Below are 13,600 nucleotides of genomic sequence, written 5' to 3'. Positions count from 1 at the left end.
AGTATCGCCCCCATTTGAGGGATGAGGAAGTTGAGGCCCAGGGACCAGATAACGTGCCCAAGGACTCCTTGGAGGGTGGGTGTGGGGTTCACACCAGGTCAGTCTGGGTCCGGAGCCACCCGCCCCCTCCCCAACTACGTAAGCTGGGCTGCCTGACTACAGCAGACGACTTCAGAACCTGTTCTGTATTTCAAGCATATGGATGTGCATAAGATGAAGCATGTGGAAGGTGATTCCCACCTTACCTGCACAGGTTAAAAGGACCACAGGAGTGGGCCCTAGGCCGGCCGAGAAGACCCGGAGAGAGCCAGGGCCCGGGATCCGGAGCCGTGGCTCTCAGAGCAGTCCGCACGAGCCACAGCGTGTGGAAAGTTATCACAGATCCTGACGCGGCGGTGTCAGAGGGAGAGCACCCACGCTCTGAGGTGGGCCCACCACCCCTGCCGCCCACCCCAGGGGCACTGCAGCCAGTAACCGGCGGCCGGAATGCAGAATCTCCGCATCCAGTAGGACTGCTGCCCCCTGCTGTACATGGAGGGCACTGCAGGAGGGGGAGCGTCCCCACAGCCTGGCCAGCCAGCGTCCCCCAGCATCCCTGAGGGAGACTGGGTACCTGAAAGGGCGCAGGGAGGAGAGGGGTAGGCCTCCTGGTGCAGTGCCGCCTGCCTCGCTCACTCCCCCGTCATGGGACTCTGGAAGAAAGTATTAACTACAGTTTGATAACGGGTTTTATTGTGTCCCTTGAAAGCCCTAACTTTTCTCTTGGAGGAAGCCCGGCCTCTGTGAAGGACACAACCAGACACCTGGGCCGCCTGGGAGACCCCCGCTCCCTACACTTGACCCCCACCTCCACGTCCTTCCATTTGCCCTCCAGCCCTGGCCAATCTGGTTCGGGATCCCTCCCTTGTCACAGGGGTCAGCTGCCGGCCTGACCCGCCCCAGAAAGCAGCCCCCAACCCTTCTGGGACAGGAGGCTGCCTTCAGGATCAGGTTCAAAACTGCTCCGGCCCCTCTGCTCTGTCACTTCACATCCGGTTCCCAGCACGTGCTGCGCTGCCCCAGCTCTGCAGCCCCAGCGCCGCGCCCCGGCCTTGGACAGAGTGCCCCCCCTTCCCTGCTGGACCCAGCGGAGCAGAAGGACAAGGGCAGGGACTCTGCACCCAGATGCCTGGTTTGCATCTCGGCTTCTTGGAAAAGCAAATCACTAGAAACAGGTAGTTGGATTACCCGAGGGATGGGAATTTGCTCACGTCTTTGTACATCTTGCCCAGGAGTGGAATCCAGATCGTGTCTCTCCTGGCGTCAGCTCCTGGGCCCCGGCTGTGTCCCCCACGTCGCGCACCTGCGGTGCCCGGTGGAGGGCAGCCAGTAATATCAGTCTGTGTCTTACACGAGCATCCAGGCTCCAGCCCTGGAGGGCCACGCCTGTAATTCTTCCCGAATTCCTGTTTCTCCAGCCAAGGGAGACTATTCCTTACTAAGGATAAGCTCCCAGTCAGGGTGCTCAGCCTCCAACAATCGACGGCAGGACTGAGCCTGTTACGGCAGAGCCGCCTACCCCAGAGCACAGAGACCCGGACTCCTCGGAAAGTGGGTTTATTTTTATATTTCTAGAAACATTAGCTGGATGATCAGCACAGACGTGGAGCAATCCTGATGGTGTTTATCCGGAGGACGGTCTGAGGGCTCACGATAACTGCAAGACAGAGCAGGGCCCGGCATGAACACAGATCCGGACGCCGTCAACCAGCTACCGCGAGACCCAGCCGCCGCCCGCTCTTTCCTCGAGGGTCTGCCTTGCACCAGCACCGCCCCGCAGCCGGGCAGAACTGGCCACCCAGTGATGTCCCACAGGCCGTGGTTTTTGGTCATCACTGACCGCCTGCCTCACCACTCGCTCCGTGAGCCCCGTCAGACCCCACAGGGGCTGCAACACCCCGGGGCCTGGAGGCCAGGGGCGCCCTTGCTGCGGGCCCCCAGCCTGGCCTCCCCCACGTGCCCAGAGACCCCTGCCCTGCATGGGTGGGGGCACCCCTTCCGGCTACGCTGAGGCTACTGGAGGTGGCGGAGGGTACAGGAGAGGCTCCCTACTGACCCAGCTCTAGTAAAGCTGAAGCTACCGTCTGGTACGTTTCACCGTTTGTAACCGAGGACTGTGAGAGACATACATCGTCCCTCGTTGTCTGCAGGGGATGGGTTCCAGGGCCCCCGAGGACACCGGCATCCAAGGATGCTCAAGCCCCCTAATAAGACGGTCTAGTGTCTGCATGTGACCCACACCCACCCTCCCGTACACTCTAAACCATCTCTAGGTCACACGTGAGGCCTAAAGCACTGTCAACGCCATGTGAACAGGTGTAAATACAACGTATAATATACATCCTATGTAAGGACTTGGTGAAGCAAATTCAAGTTTTGCTTTTTGGAACTCTCTGGAATTTTTTTTTCTTGCAAATTTTTTTGTTTTTGGCCCTGCGGCACGCGGGCTCTTAGTTGTGGCATGTGGGATCTTAGTTCCCTGGCCAGGGATCAAACCTGCACCCCCTGCATTGGAAGCACGGAGTCAACCACTGGACCGCCAGGGAAGTCCCTCCTGCAAATGTTCCACCTGTGGCTGGTTGACTCTGCGTGTATGGCAGGCGGGGATATAGGGGGCCAACTGTGCACCTCCTGAGACAAGATGCTGCAGCCTGTGGGTCCCGCCCCAAGGGGCTGTGGCCTCCAGTGGAGGCCCCTGCAGGGACAGTTCTGTTCCCGCTTGTGGGTTTACTGGGAAATGGCAGGGGGCTCTGGATGGGAACAAAAGGTCGTGTGGGGTCAGGGAGACGGGGGAGACACAGCCCGGGCCGTGCAAAGCGGGCAGCAACGGCTAGGTGAGGGCGGAGGGGGATCCCTCCGTGAACCCTCGTCCCGGCCCTGCTCCGTGAGGCCGGGCAGGAGAGCGGGGTCTCCTGCCCCCACTCAGGGCACAGGCTCCCCTCCTGTCCCTGTGATGAGCCGCCAACTCCCGCAAGTCACCACAAGGCCGCTGGATGCGGTGGCCTCTCCACTCCCGCTCAGCAGGCCCTGCCTGCGCCCCCGGGGGAGGCCCCTGCTGTGAAGTCCCCCCCTCAGGTGCCAGCCCTTCCCGCCACCGCTTCCTCCCTTCCCGGCTGAGGTTCTGTCCACCCCACGCGCTGCACCTGCCAGAACCCGCGGCAAGTCCACACAGGGGCGCTGCTTCTTCACCTCTCCGACCTCTGACCTCACCCCTTCCTGCCTCCATCCCCTCCCCCCTCCCAGCAGACCCTCCTTGGTGACGCCCATTGTTACTGGCCCTTTAAATCAGGCGCACCACATGCGCCTGGACGCCCCTTCGGCCGGGGGACAGGACGGAAGGGCCTCCTGTCCCTGGTCTCTCAGCCCCTGTGCTCGAGCCCACCCTGCCCGCTCCATCCCACCAGCATCCGGACGCCCTGGCCCTCCAGGGGCCACCCCGCCTGCCGCCTCCCCAGGGAAACCTCTCCTGACCTTCTCTCCCAGGACTGCCTTCCTTCGGGCTCCAGACGGGCCTCCCTCCTCCCCCAAAGCCTCTTTCACTCCTTCAAACAAACCAGCCCCACCTCCGCCTCCCGGCCCAGTCGACCTCACACCCTTCCAGCCACCACCTCTTCTCTTTAACCACCTTCTGAGGATGCTGTCCCCACCTGCCTTTGCGTCACAGAACAAACATGAACGAACGCCCGAAGCATTACGGTAAGATGAAGTCTGACGAGCCGCCCACAGGAATTGGAACACAGGACACACGATCCCTCTGCATTTGTGACTCCTTCCTTCCCCGCCCCTCCAGAGGCAGCCACACCTGTGATTCTGCGCAAACCGTTCTTCCTTTAAAAATGTGCCGTTGTTATGTGTGTGCGTAATGCGTGCGGGCGCGAGCGTGTGCCCAGCAGCACGAGGCTGAGCTCTGCCCACCTCCGGGCTTCATGACTCGGCCTCACCCTCACATAGTCTAAGATCGTCCCTGCCGTGTGGAGGTGGGCCATCCACTGCACTGGACAACATCCCACTGAGGGAATCTCCGTTGCTCGTCCATTCCCCGTGGTGGACACGTGGCCTGCTTCTGGGTTGTCCGCAGGAACCCAGCTGCCAGGGCCGTGCCCTCCACAAGCCCCGGAGTGGTTAACGACTGCTACCCGCCCCTCCCTGGCAGAGCCAGGACGTGGGCAGAGCTCTCACTGGTCTCTGGGCTGCTGCACCCACAAAAGCGCCTGGCAGAGGGCAGGGCCCCGTCCAACCTGGCCCAGCACAGGACGCGGGGCAACACCCAGAGGACGGGAACGCAGCAGCCACGTTTTCTCCAACTTACTTCTTTTCCTTTTGTAGTTTTTCCTTTTCTTGAATCTCATATTGATTTTTGGCCATGATTCTGTCTTTTCAATGACTGTGGCTTCTACTTGAACAAGATCCTTTCTGGAAGGGAGGAAAACGAACAGTAATGTACCTTCCTGATTATTTTTCAGTTTTACTAGTGCTTTACGTGAGAACATCTAAATAAAGTTTAACTTCCTTTTCTGCCGGTTATCAACGTCATACGCCCTCCCTGCAGGCACTGTGAAAACTACCAAAAAGCACAGCAAAGAACAGTGTCATCCCACAGCAAATCTTAAAAGGGCCAAACTGCAGTGAATGAGTAACAGGTCAACGATTTGTCCTGGATGCTCTGTACGTGGGACACTACACACCCACGGTGAGAAGCGTAAGCGTGTTGAGCTTGGTGGCTGCAGCGGGTGTGACGGGAGCCCCTCTGCCCAGCCTCCCCGCCGGCATCTGAGAGCACGTTACCCGAGGAGGGGTCTGCCGAGCAGCGTGAAGTCGTCGGCCCCAACCAGCAGGACCTGGAATCAAATAGGCGTGTTACCAGCAAATAACACAAAGCCCCTAGAACAGGCAGTCGCCCGAGCACACCGGAAAGGAAGCAAGGTGTCGGTTCCCCGAAACCAAAACGCGGGCTTCCTCTGCTATCTAACTAGCCACTCCCTCAACCTGGGACAGAGGTGGGGGCGCCAGCTGGCGGCCTGGCTGTGTGTGCAGGGGCGCCCGGCTGCCTGCGGACACGCCCGCGCTGTCAGACCCGGACACGTGGAACTCGGTCATCTGGGCGAGCACGTAACCTCCTATGGCAACAGTGGCTTTTAAAATACAACAACTTTTTATTGAAGTATAATACATACGGGGAAAAAATGCACAAACCAAACTGTGGTGTCTTTTATACAGTTCACAGTCCTGCTGATACTGCAAAGATTGAGGTTCAAGGTATTCTTTTAATGACTGCAAAACCCTGCACGGCCAGGCAGCCTCTCTCACTGGAGGGAAACTGTGACGCTAAGCGTGGCCTCAGATGAAGACAGTTCTGCGACCCAAGTGCAGTGGGGTTCTCATTAGACATTGGGAGACTGTCTGAAATTCTCCTGATGAGAAAAAAACTCGATTGCATTAAGCTTAAATGTCTAAAGACAAAGCCTATTTTATAATAACATCAACGCGCTATGTGTTAGGTGATGACAAATAACGCAATCTTGCTCGACTCGCTCTCAGCCCGACACGTCCTCTGTTGCTGGGCTTCCGACGCTACGAAAACCACCTGCACTAGGTGGAGCTTCCTATGTTTTTGTTAATGTGAAATGTTTCAACATAATGTCTTTTTAGAGATCCTCACAAAAACACTCCAGAAGTCTCTTATTTTAGATGTAAAAGGTAAATGTACTCTTGTTCGTGAGCTCATGACAGAACCACGGGGGTCACCAAGGAGAAGGGGCTGTGCTGGCTGGTGGCGTCCACACAGCGCCCTGGCTCAGCCTGAGCCATGCTCCTGCTCGGATCACAGGCTGTGGGAAGACCGTCTGAGAGAGGAGAGTTTAATGCTCCCCTGGGTGTAAATATGCAAAGAATCTACAATCACAAAGGAAGGAGGAGTTTTAAATTATAAAGAAAACCATATGTCATATCACATCACACCAACAGTTAACCACGTCCTAAAAAATGATCCGGTACAGAAATCTCATATTTTATCTACAGTTTTATGAACAGAAGCAGAATAGGCAAAAACCAAATAGGCCCCCGAACACAAGCGGAGGGCAGAGGCACTTGGCTAAACACGCAGGACACACCTCGCGGCAGTTCAGGAGGGTCGGAAGACGACCAGCGCCCTGCGAGGCGCCTCTAAACCGTGCTCGCCGTTCAGCACAGCGGCAGCTGTCACGCCTAACGTCAGGGCAGTGCTCGAGCCGAAACAGGGCAGTGCTCGAGCCGAAACGGAACATTTTCTCTTCATAAATCCGGGCCTGAGAACTCTTTACATCCCTAACTGGGATTTTCACTGTACCTGTGATCAGATATTTTCCTCTAAGAATACACTAAGGAGACGTGAGACAAACCCTTCTCTGTCTGACGTGAGACAGACACACGCGTCCCCTTAGAGAAACGTGCTGATCGGCTCCCTGTAAGGAGGGGCCCTACCGAGTCGGGCCGCCCTCGGGGAGCAGCTCTGCCCACACCCCCCTGACCCCACCGTGCCCACTGGCCAGCCTGCCACGTCCCCAGAGCTGACTCACAGTCTCACCTTCTCCAGCCGGATCCTCTCTCCACACGCAACGTCTAACTTGTTTTCAATTAAGATCAGGTCTTCAGAGGTCACCTTCCACTGGTGGCTGGCAAAGTGCACCACTGCGAAGAGCCTGCCGTAGCGGCCCCGGGCGATCAGCTCGTTCACCTTCTCCACGACCTCTGTGGGGAGAAGGGCGGTCAGGGTCACAGCTACACCCTCACCCAGGTGCCCGCTGCCCCGCCGCAGGCCAGGGTGAGCCGCTGCTCCCAGGAGCTGGCACTGGGGTGCGCGGGGCACACGGGGCTCTTATAGACGATCGTGCCCCGACGGCACAGAAGCCCCCATCCCCCTGCCATCCTCCCGCCTGAGCGCTCGGCGCGCCTGGCTGGGTTTCTCTGACCCTGCGGTGGAGAAACCCTCACCTGGTTTCATTCCCAGTCGTTATTAACGAGCCAGCGGCCTGGCAAAGTGAGAGGAGAGGCCTTCTTGCAAACAAGGAAAACCTAGAATTATACCCTCATGGCGCTGGATGCTACCTGCTCGCGTCCGCCCACACCCAGTCCCCCTCCCACGGTCACCCCCTCGTCTTAGGCCTGGCCCTTCTCTCCTGCCCCGACCCTCCTGGCCTCGCCTGGGGCTGGGCGCAGGGCACAGCGTCTGCCCTGGAAACCGAGTCACGCCCTCGGCTGCACCTGGCCAAGAGGGCGGAACCTCGCCTGCAGCGAGGGGCACAGCATCCGAAATAGTATTTAACAACTGCAAGATTCCACGCGTTACTATGGACTTCCAGCTTTTGGAAACTGAGGATCTCGCACTCATCCCGGTGCTGGGCGTGGTGGCCACACTGCCCTCCTGGCGACACGCATCCTGCGTGACACCCTGATGGCCTCTTGAACACCTGGGCTGGGGCCGGCTTCCACCGATGACCAGGCACGTCGTTCTTCTTCCCTGAACTCCCATTTCTACCAACAGCGGGGAGACAGAGCTGGGCCCTGGCCCTCGCGCCACCCGCACTACCTGCCTGCGACTCGGCTGGTGCCTTGCTGCCCTAGGAGGACTGGCTCAACGAATGAGGGTTTTGAGCTCTGGTGTCGAGCGAACCTGAGCTTTCGCGCTGCGCCGTGTCTCGGGCACCTGGAAACGTGAAGTCCTTGTTCTGTGGCCAGGAGGCCCCCTGTGGTGGAAGCAGGGGCGCCACCCCCAGCTTCTGCCTCTCTTACCTGCGTGGTGTCTGGCCTCCTCGACGGGGTCTGGCACAACAACTTCTGGCCAAGGTGGTGAACTCAGTGACGTTTTAGGAACGTATCTGTAAAAATATTTTACAGACGTGGGTCACACACACGTGAAAAGACGGTTCAAGATGTGTGAGAAATGACTGCGCTCAGCACACTAGGAAGGGCAAGGATCCGGCACGTCTCTGATGCTTGTGTGGCTGGCGGGACAGCTGCCCCCGCAGTTGTAGGAGGGCAAAACCTGCTCGCCCCAAAATGTCTCTTAGGCGTGCAGATTACTTCAAGCCAAAAACAATCAAGGCCCAAAAGACGCAGGAAGAAACTGGCAGGAGGCAGGCAGGCCTGGGTCTGCGCGCAGCTTCCTGAAAGACTCGAGATGGAGGGCCTGTCCTGGGACACAGCATCACCAGAGACGGCTGCGAGGAACACAGGGGCCCAGAGATCTGAGGCCGCTCCTGTCCCACTGTCTCTGCAGGCCCAGCCAACATTTATTCACCAAACATCTGCTTTTCCACCTCCACGTGAATTGCCTTCGTCCCCTTTGAAGTCTCAAACCCCCACCCTCAACATCGTCTTTTGTCTTTAGCTGAAGGTGCTACTTAAGGTGAGGGCTTCTGCCATTTGTGCGAGTGGCTCATTTCTCCTGGGTCTCTCCTGTGTGTACAGGTTATTAAACTTTGGTTTGATTTTTCTCCTGTTAACCTGTCTCATGTCAATTTAACTCTTAGACCAGCCAGAAGATCCCAGAAAACTGGGGACCCTGCCGCTTCCAGCTCACTGTTCGCTCACTGTGAAGTGAGCGAACGCCTTCCCTGCCGGAGTCCACTGGCCCCCAAATGAAGCTGTGCACTCCCGTCACGCATCGTGTCTGAGCAGCCCTGGGCGGCCCGGCAGCAGCCAGCCGAGGACCGAGGGACAAACCTCGGAACGGGCCTGGGGGCAGCAGTGGCCACTCACGGCGGTCACAGGAGAAGTCAGCCGAGCTCATGAAAGCACCCTTTAGGGTTTCTGCCTCCACCCTCACCCAGGGTGCCCACTGCTCCTTTAGGGAAACACCAGGCCCTGCGTCCCCCCTGCTGAGAATCTCCGCTGCAGGAGCGCAGGTGGCTGCACTGAGAGCTTACTACGTGCCAGGCGCTCTTCTCTTTTTTTTTTCTAATTTTTGTACTGAAGTATAGTTGATTTACAATGTTAATTTCTGCCGTACAGCATAGTGATACAGTTATACACATACATTCTTTTTTATATGCTTTTCTGCCATGGTTTATCTCAGGAGACTGAATATAGTTCCCTATGCTCTCCAGGAGGACCCTGTCGTTTATCCATTCTATGGATAATACTTTGTATCTGTTAATCGCAAATTCCCAATCCATCCCCTCCCCATGGCAACCACAAGTCCTTCTAAGCTCTTTTTTGTTAAAAAGTTTATTTTATTTTTGGCTGCATTGGGCCTTCGTTGCTGCGCGCCGGCTTTCTCTAGTTGCGGCGAGCGGGGGCTGCTCTTCGTTGCGGTGCGCAGGCTTCTCATCGCGGTGGCTTCTCTTGTTGCGGAGCACGGGCTCTAGGCACGCGGGCTTCAGTAGTTGTGGCTCGCGGGCTCTAGAGCGCAGGCTCAGCAGTTGTGGTGCACGGGCTTAGTTGCTCCGCGGCATGTGGGATCTTCCCGGACCAGGGCTTGAACCCGTGTCCCCTGCATTGGCAGGCGGATTCTTAACCACTGTGCCAGCAGGGAAGCTCCCTTCTAAGCTCTTTAAATGCAGAAATTCACTCGACTCTCATGAAAACCCACTGAGACGGAGACTAATACTGCTTCCATTTTGCCGAAGAGGAACGAAGCTCAGAGTGCGTGGCCCTGCTCAGGGACCCGGGCTGACAGGGCGGGGCAGGGACGGGACCCTGTGTGTTCCTACCTGAGTACGATCTTGTCAAATTTACCTTCTGTAGTTTATATTAATTTTATGTGTTTTCTTGAACACTGAACATGCTCTTTCAAATTATGTAAGGTCCTCCTGGAGATTCTGACACAACCATCCCGTGATTCGACCTTCCCAGTTGGAAATAAATCCCCAATTAGGAGTTAAAAGCTTTTGCCTGGAAAGACACAGCTGTGCAAGGCCCAGAACACCTTTGCCTTTGGGTGCTTGAGGTTCTGTCTGTATTTCTATACGTCAAGGGTCTGAGAAAAATACTGTCAAAAAGTTAAAAGAAAACTAAATATTCTTGAAAACCCAAATGCTTAAAGTTCTGACTTCAGAAAGGAAAGGAAGAGAGTCACCAAAACCCACATTTTGATATTACCCTTGTGGAAATGAAGCGCTCTGCGAACTGAACCTTCGAGAAGCAGACCACAGGGAAGCTGAGGGAATAAAGAAACACGCGTAGTTACTAACACGAAACGCAAACCGCCCTTTACGATGCTCAGTGTGCAAGTGCCGCTCCTGTGACTGGCACGCGACTTAAACCACCACATCGCGACATGTCTACAGAAAAACCTAGGCCGACAAAACTAAAAGAACATCACTTATAGTCACTGGCTATTACCGTAAGCGTCAGGATGTGCTTGTCACGCCATTGAAAAGGGCCTAAAACCAAATCACCTACCTGCTAACCCACTCCTTGACCACAGGTGCCCACTAAGTTCAGGCCCTGTTCGGTACCCCAGTGTGGGAGCGGCCTCCAGGACGCCCCGACGAGCCCACCTCCTCGTGTTCTCACCCCTGTGTTGTCCCCCGACAGGGCGCTGGTTTCTGTGACCAACAGCATGTGGCAGAAGTGACAGGACAGCACTTCCGAGAGTAAGTTATACAAGGGCAGCTGCTGTCCTGGGTGTCCTCTCTCATCTCTGCTGCAGGGCTGCTGTGCGGTGAGCAGTCCCTGGAGGGGCCTCCTGCCAGCAGCCCAGGGAGGGAGCTGGAAAGCAGATTCTGCAGCCCCAGCTGACAGCCTGACTTGAATCTAATGAGAGACTGGGAGCCAGAAGCACCTGCTAAGCTGCTGCTGGATCCTGACCGTCAGCGATGGATAATACACGTTAGGTATCTTAAGCTGCTGGATTTGGGGGTAACCTGGGACATAGCAGTAGATAACTAATGCACCGACAAAGGTACCCACAGCCCACTGAGAAGGACTCAGAAATAAAATGCCTGGTAAGTGCAAAAAGCAGAGGACAGGTTTCTCAATAACTACTGTTGGTTTTATTTTTTCAATTGGGCTCTAATTTATAAACCATAAAATTCACTCTTTCAAAGCTCACTCATTAGCGGTTGTTCCCAATTCTTGGTCTCCTGGGCTGGTTTCTCTTCCCCTCTGCCATCTTGGTGCGCTTGTGGTTTAGACATTGGATCTTACCTCTTCTTTACCTATAGCCGTTCTTCTGGTGATTGTATGAATTTAAATGTCACCTATACACTGGTGACTCCCAAGTTTACACCTGCAGCCTGTCGGACATGACAAACACCTGTCTCTTTGTCATCGTCACCTGCATGTCTAACAGGCATCTCAGAACCTAACAAAGGCTCCTGATCTGCCCCTCATGCCTGCTTCTCCCACACCCCTCCCCATCTCACGTAATTGCGACTCCATCTTTCTAGTTGCTCAGGCCCCAAATCTCAGTCATTTATGACCCTTCTCTCTCACACCCCTCAGCCAACCTATCAGCAAGTCCCCTTGCCTCTCTTTGAGAGATCCAGGCTCTGACCACTTCAATCACCCAAGCCTGCATTATTACTAACACCCTGCTCTCGCCCTAGCCTCCCTTCTCTGCACAGCAGCTAGAGGGATCCTGTTAAAACTGAGGTCAGATCGTGTCACTACTTTGCGAAACTCTACAAGAGCACCCCATTTCACTCAGAGAAAAAGCCGAAGTTCTTACAGCGGCCACAGGGCAGTGGGCATTGCGGTTCCATCTGTCTCTCTGAGCCCATGCCTCACGAGCTTCCCCTCGCTCACTGCACACCTGCCATTCTGGCCTCCTGGCTATTCCGGGAAGATGCCAAGTGCAAGGGCCTATGCCTGACCGCTCTTGCCCTGAACGCTCCCCGACCCCACGTGGCCCCCAGGCTAATTCCCTATTTCCTTTGGGTCTCCACTCCAATACCGTCTCAGTAGAGAGGCCTTCCCCACCCATCCTATTTAAAATTGAACCCTTTCTTCCCAACTCATGCTTTATTTTTCTCCATGAGTCGTAACAGCTTCGAACATACTATATAATTTGCTGTTTCTTAAAAATCTGCTTGTCTCTCTGCACAACCCTTCCCCCTGCGTCAGAATGCTAGCTCCATAAAAGCAGGGATTATTGTTTTATGTTTATAACTGATGTATTCGCTATCCTGGACCAGTGTTTGACTTGTAACAGGTGCTCGATAAATGGTGAATATACGAATAAATGAATGACATCTACTCTGCTAAGCCATCAAACGAGGCCCCTGTGGAACACTCCACGATTGGGAACTTGTGATTGGCCTCTCGAGAGCCATCCCACCGCTGAAAGCTCACAAAGTTTCTGCAACTGATCTGCTTCCCTTGCCTGTGGTCTTAGCTTAGCAGTGACCCCACTGGGAACAAATGGTGCCCCAGGATCATCCTTTAGATCCCTAAGGATCGTGCCAGTGTCCACCCTGTTTCCTTCACTCACTCTTCAAGGTCCTGCCTGTTCACCATTTTGGTCACCCTCTCTTTACTCAGTTCACTTCATCTGTGCTTCTCTCTGAAAACATTGGGTCTGGAATTGAACACAGCATTCTAGAGGTGGTTTTATAATGGTAGAACGCAGTAAGTCCCACTGCTTTTGTAAAAACTTCCCTGCCTGCTTAAACCCAAGTTTTATTATGGAAAATGACAAGCATACAAAAGTAAAGAGAATAGCGAGTCCTCCTGTATCTCTCCCCAGACTCAACAGTTATCAACTCTTGGCCAAGCTTGATTCATTCACAGTGCCTCTGGCCCAACTCTGTGATTAAAGCAACTGTCAGTGTATTTCTATGAAAGATACAGATTCTTAACAAAAACACAACCACAACATCATTATCACACCTAAAAAAGGGAACAATTATTATCAATTCAGACCCAATTCTAAAACATACATAAACATTCCCTCACACAGATACACACTCCAACCGTTTCAGACAGAAGTTTATAGTGTTTCTGAGAAACATAATCTTTTTGAGCCTCATGACAACCCAGTGCCTAAAATACAGCTGTCGCTTTTGCTGGATTGGTTACCATTAGGCAAGGACATCCATCACCATTTTCCAGATGAGGATGGTGAGGCTCAGAGCGTGGCTCGCAGCCTGCGGGTGATGGTTAGCGCACAGGCCTTGGAGCCGGACCGAGCTGTCTGATTCAGTCCTCTCCCACTTCCCTGCTGTGTGACCGTAAGCAAGCTACCTAACCACTCTGAGCCTCAGTTTGTTCCCCCGGTTAAATACAGCCTATATGGAAGTTGGGGAGCTTTCATCAGTATTTAAGCTACTAACTAAAGGAACCAGGATCTGAACCTAGGTTTCCCCAACTCCAAAGTCCGCGTTGTAATCACCGCATCAAAAAAAGCGATTAACATCGGTCGGACACAGACACACATGTGGCGGGACGGCAGGGCGCCCCACTTCCTCTCTTCACCCCGCGGCCAAGGTCTCACCCTCTCCGGGCCCCGACGCTCTCAGGACACTGCGGCTGCATGCAGACACCAGCCGTCTGAAAGTGACCGGCAGGGCCGAGGCCGCCACAGCCGCCGCCATCTTCCCGCAGCCTAGACCGACACCGGAAGCGGAAGAGGCGCGAACCT

General features: G+C 55.1%; 1 protein-coding gene across 1 annotated transcript; it reads right to left on the bottom strand.

Annotated features, from left to right (window-relative positions):
- Positions 1-1,467: 1,467 nt before the first annotated feature.
- Positions 1,468-13,599, bottom strand: MRPL21 (mitochondrial ribosomal protein L21). Its single transcript, XM_079930766.1, has 7 exons — positions 13,454-13,599; positions 10,117-10,174; positions 7,807-7,892; positions 6,602-6,765; positions 4,825-4,877; positions 4,349-4,452; positions 1,468-1,696 (listed from the first exon to the last, which is right to left on the bottom strand). Exons 1-7 carry the CDS (start codon positions 13,551-13,553, stop codon positions 1,632-1,634), a joined length of 630 nt encoding a protein of 209 aa, XP_079786892.1. The 5' UTR covers positions 13,554-13,599; the 3' UTR covers positions 1,468-1,631.
- Position 13,600: the final 1 nt, after the last annotated feature.

The sequence above is a fragment of the Stenella coeruleoalba genome, assembly GCF_951394435.1.
Source record: "Stenella coeruleoalba genome assembly, chromosome: 8".
NCBI classification, from domain to species: domain Eukaryota; kingdom Metazoa; phylum Chordata; class Mammalia; order Artiodactyla; family Delphinidae; genus Stenella; species Stenella coeruleoalba.
The sequence above is the reverse complement of the archived record's forward strand: the minus strand, read 5'-3'. Positions and strand labels throughout refer to the sequence as shown.

Bases quoted from the DNA above. Each gene is read 5' to 3' on its own strand.
- MRPL21 (XM_079930766.1), bottom strand. From the start codon at position 13,553: ATGGCGGCGGCTGTGGCGGCCTCGGCCCTGCCGGTCACTTTCAGACGG. The intron at 7,893-10,116 runs GTAATATCAAAA...ATATTTTTACAG, and splicing joins AGCGCTTCATTTCCACAAGG to ATACGTTCCTAAAACGTCAC. The intron at 6,766-7,806 runs GTAAGAGAGGCA...TTCTCCCCACAG, and splicing joins GGAGGCCAGACACCACGCAG to AGGTCGTGGAGAAGGTGAAC.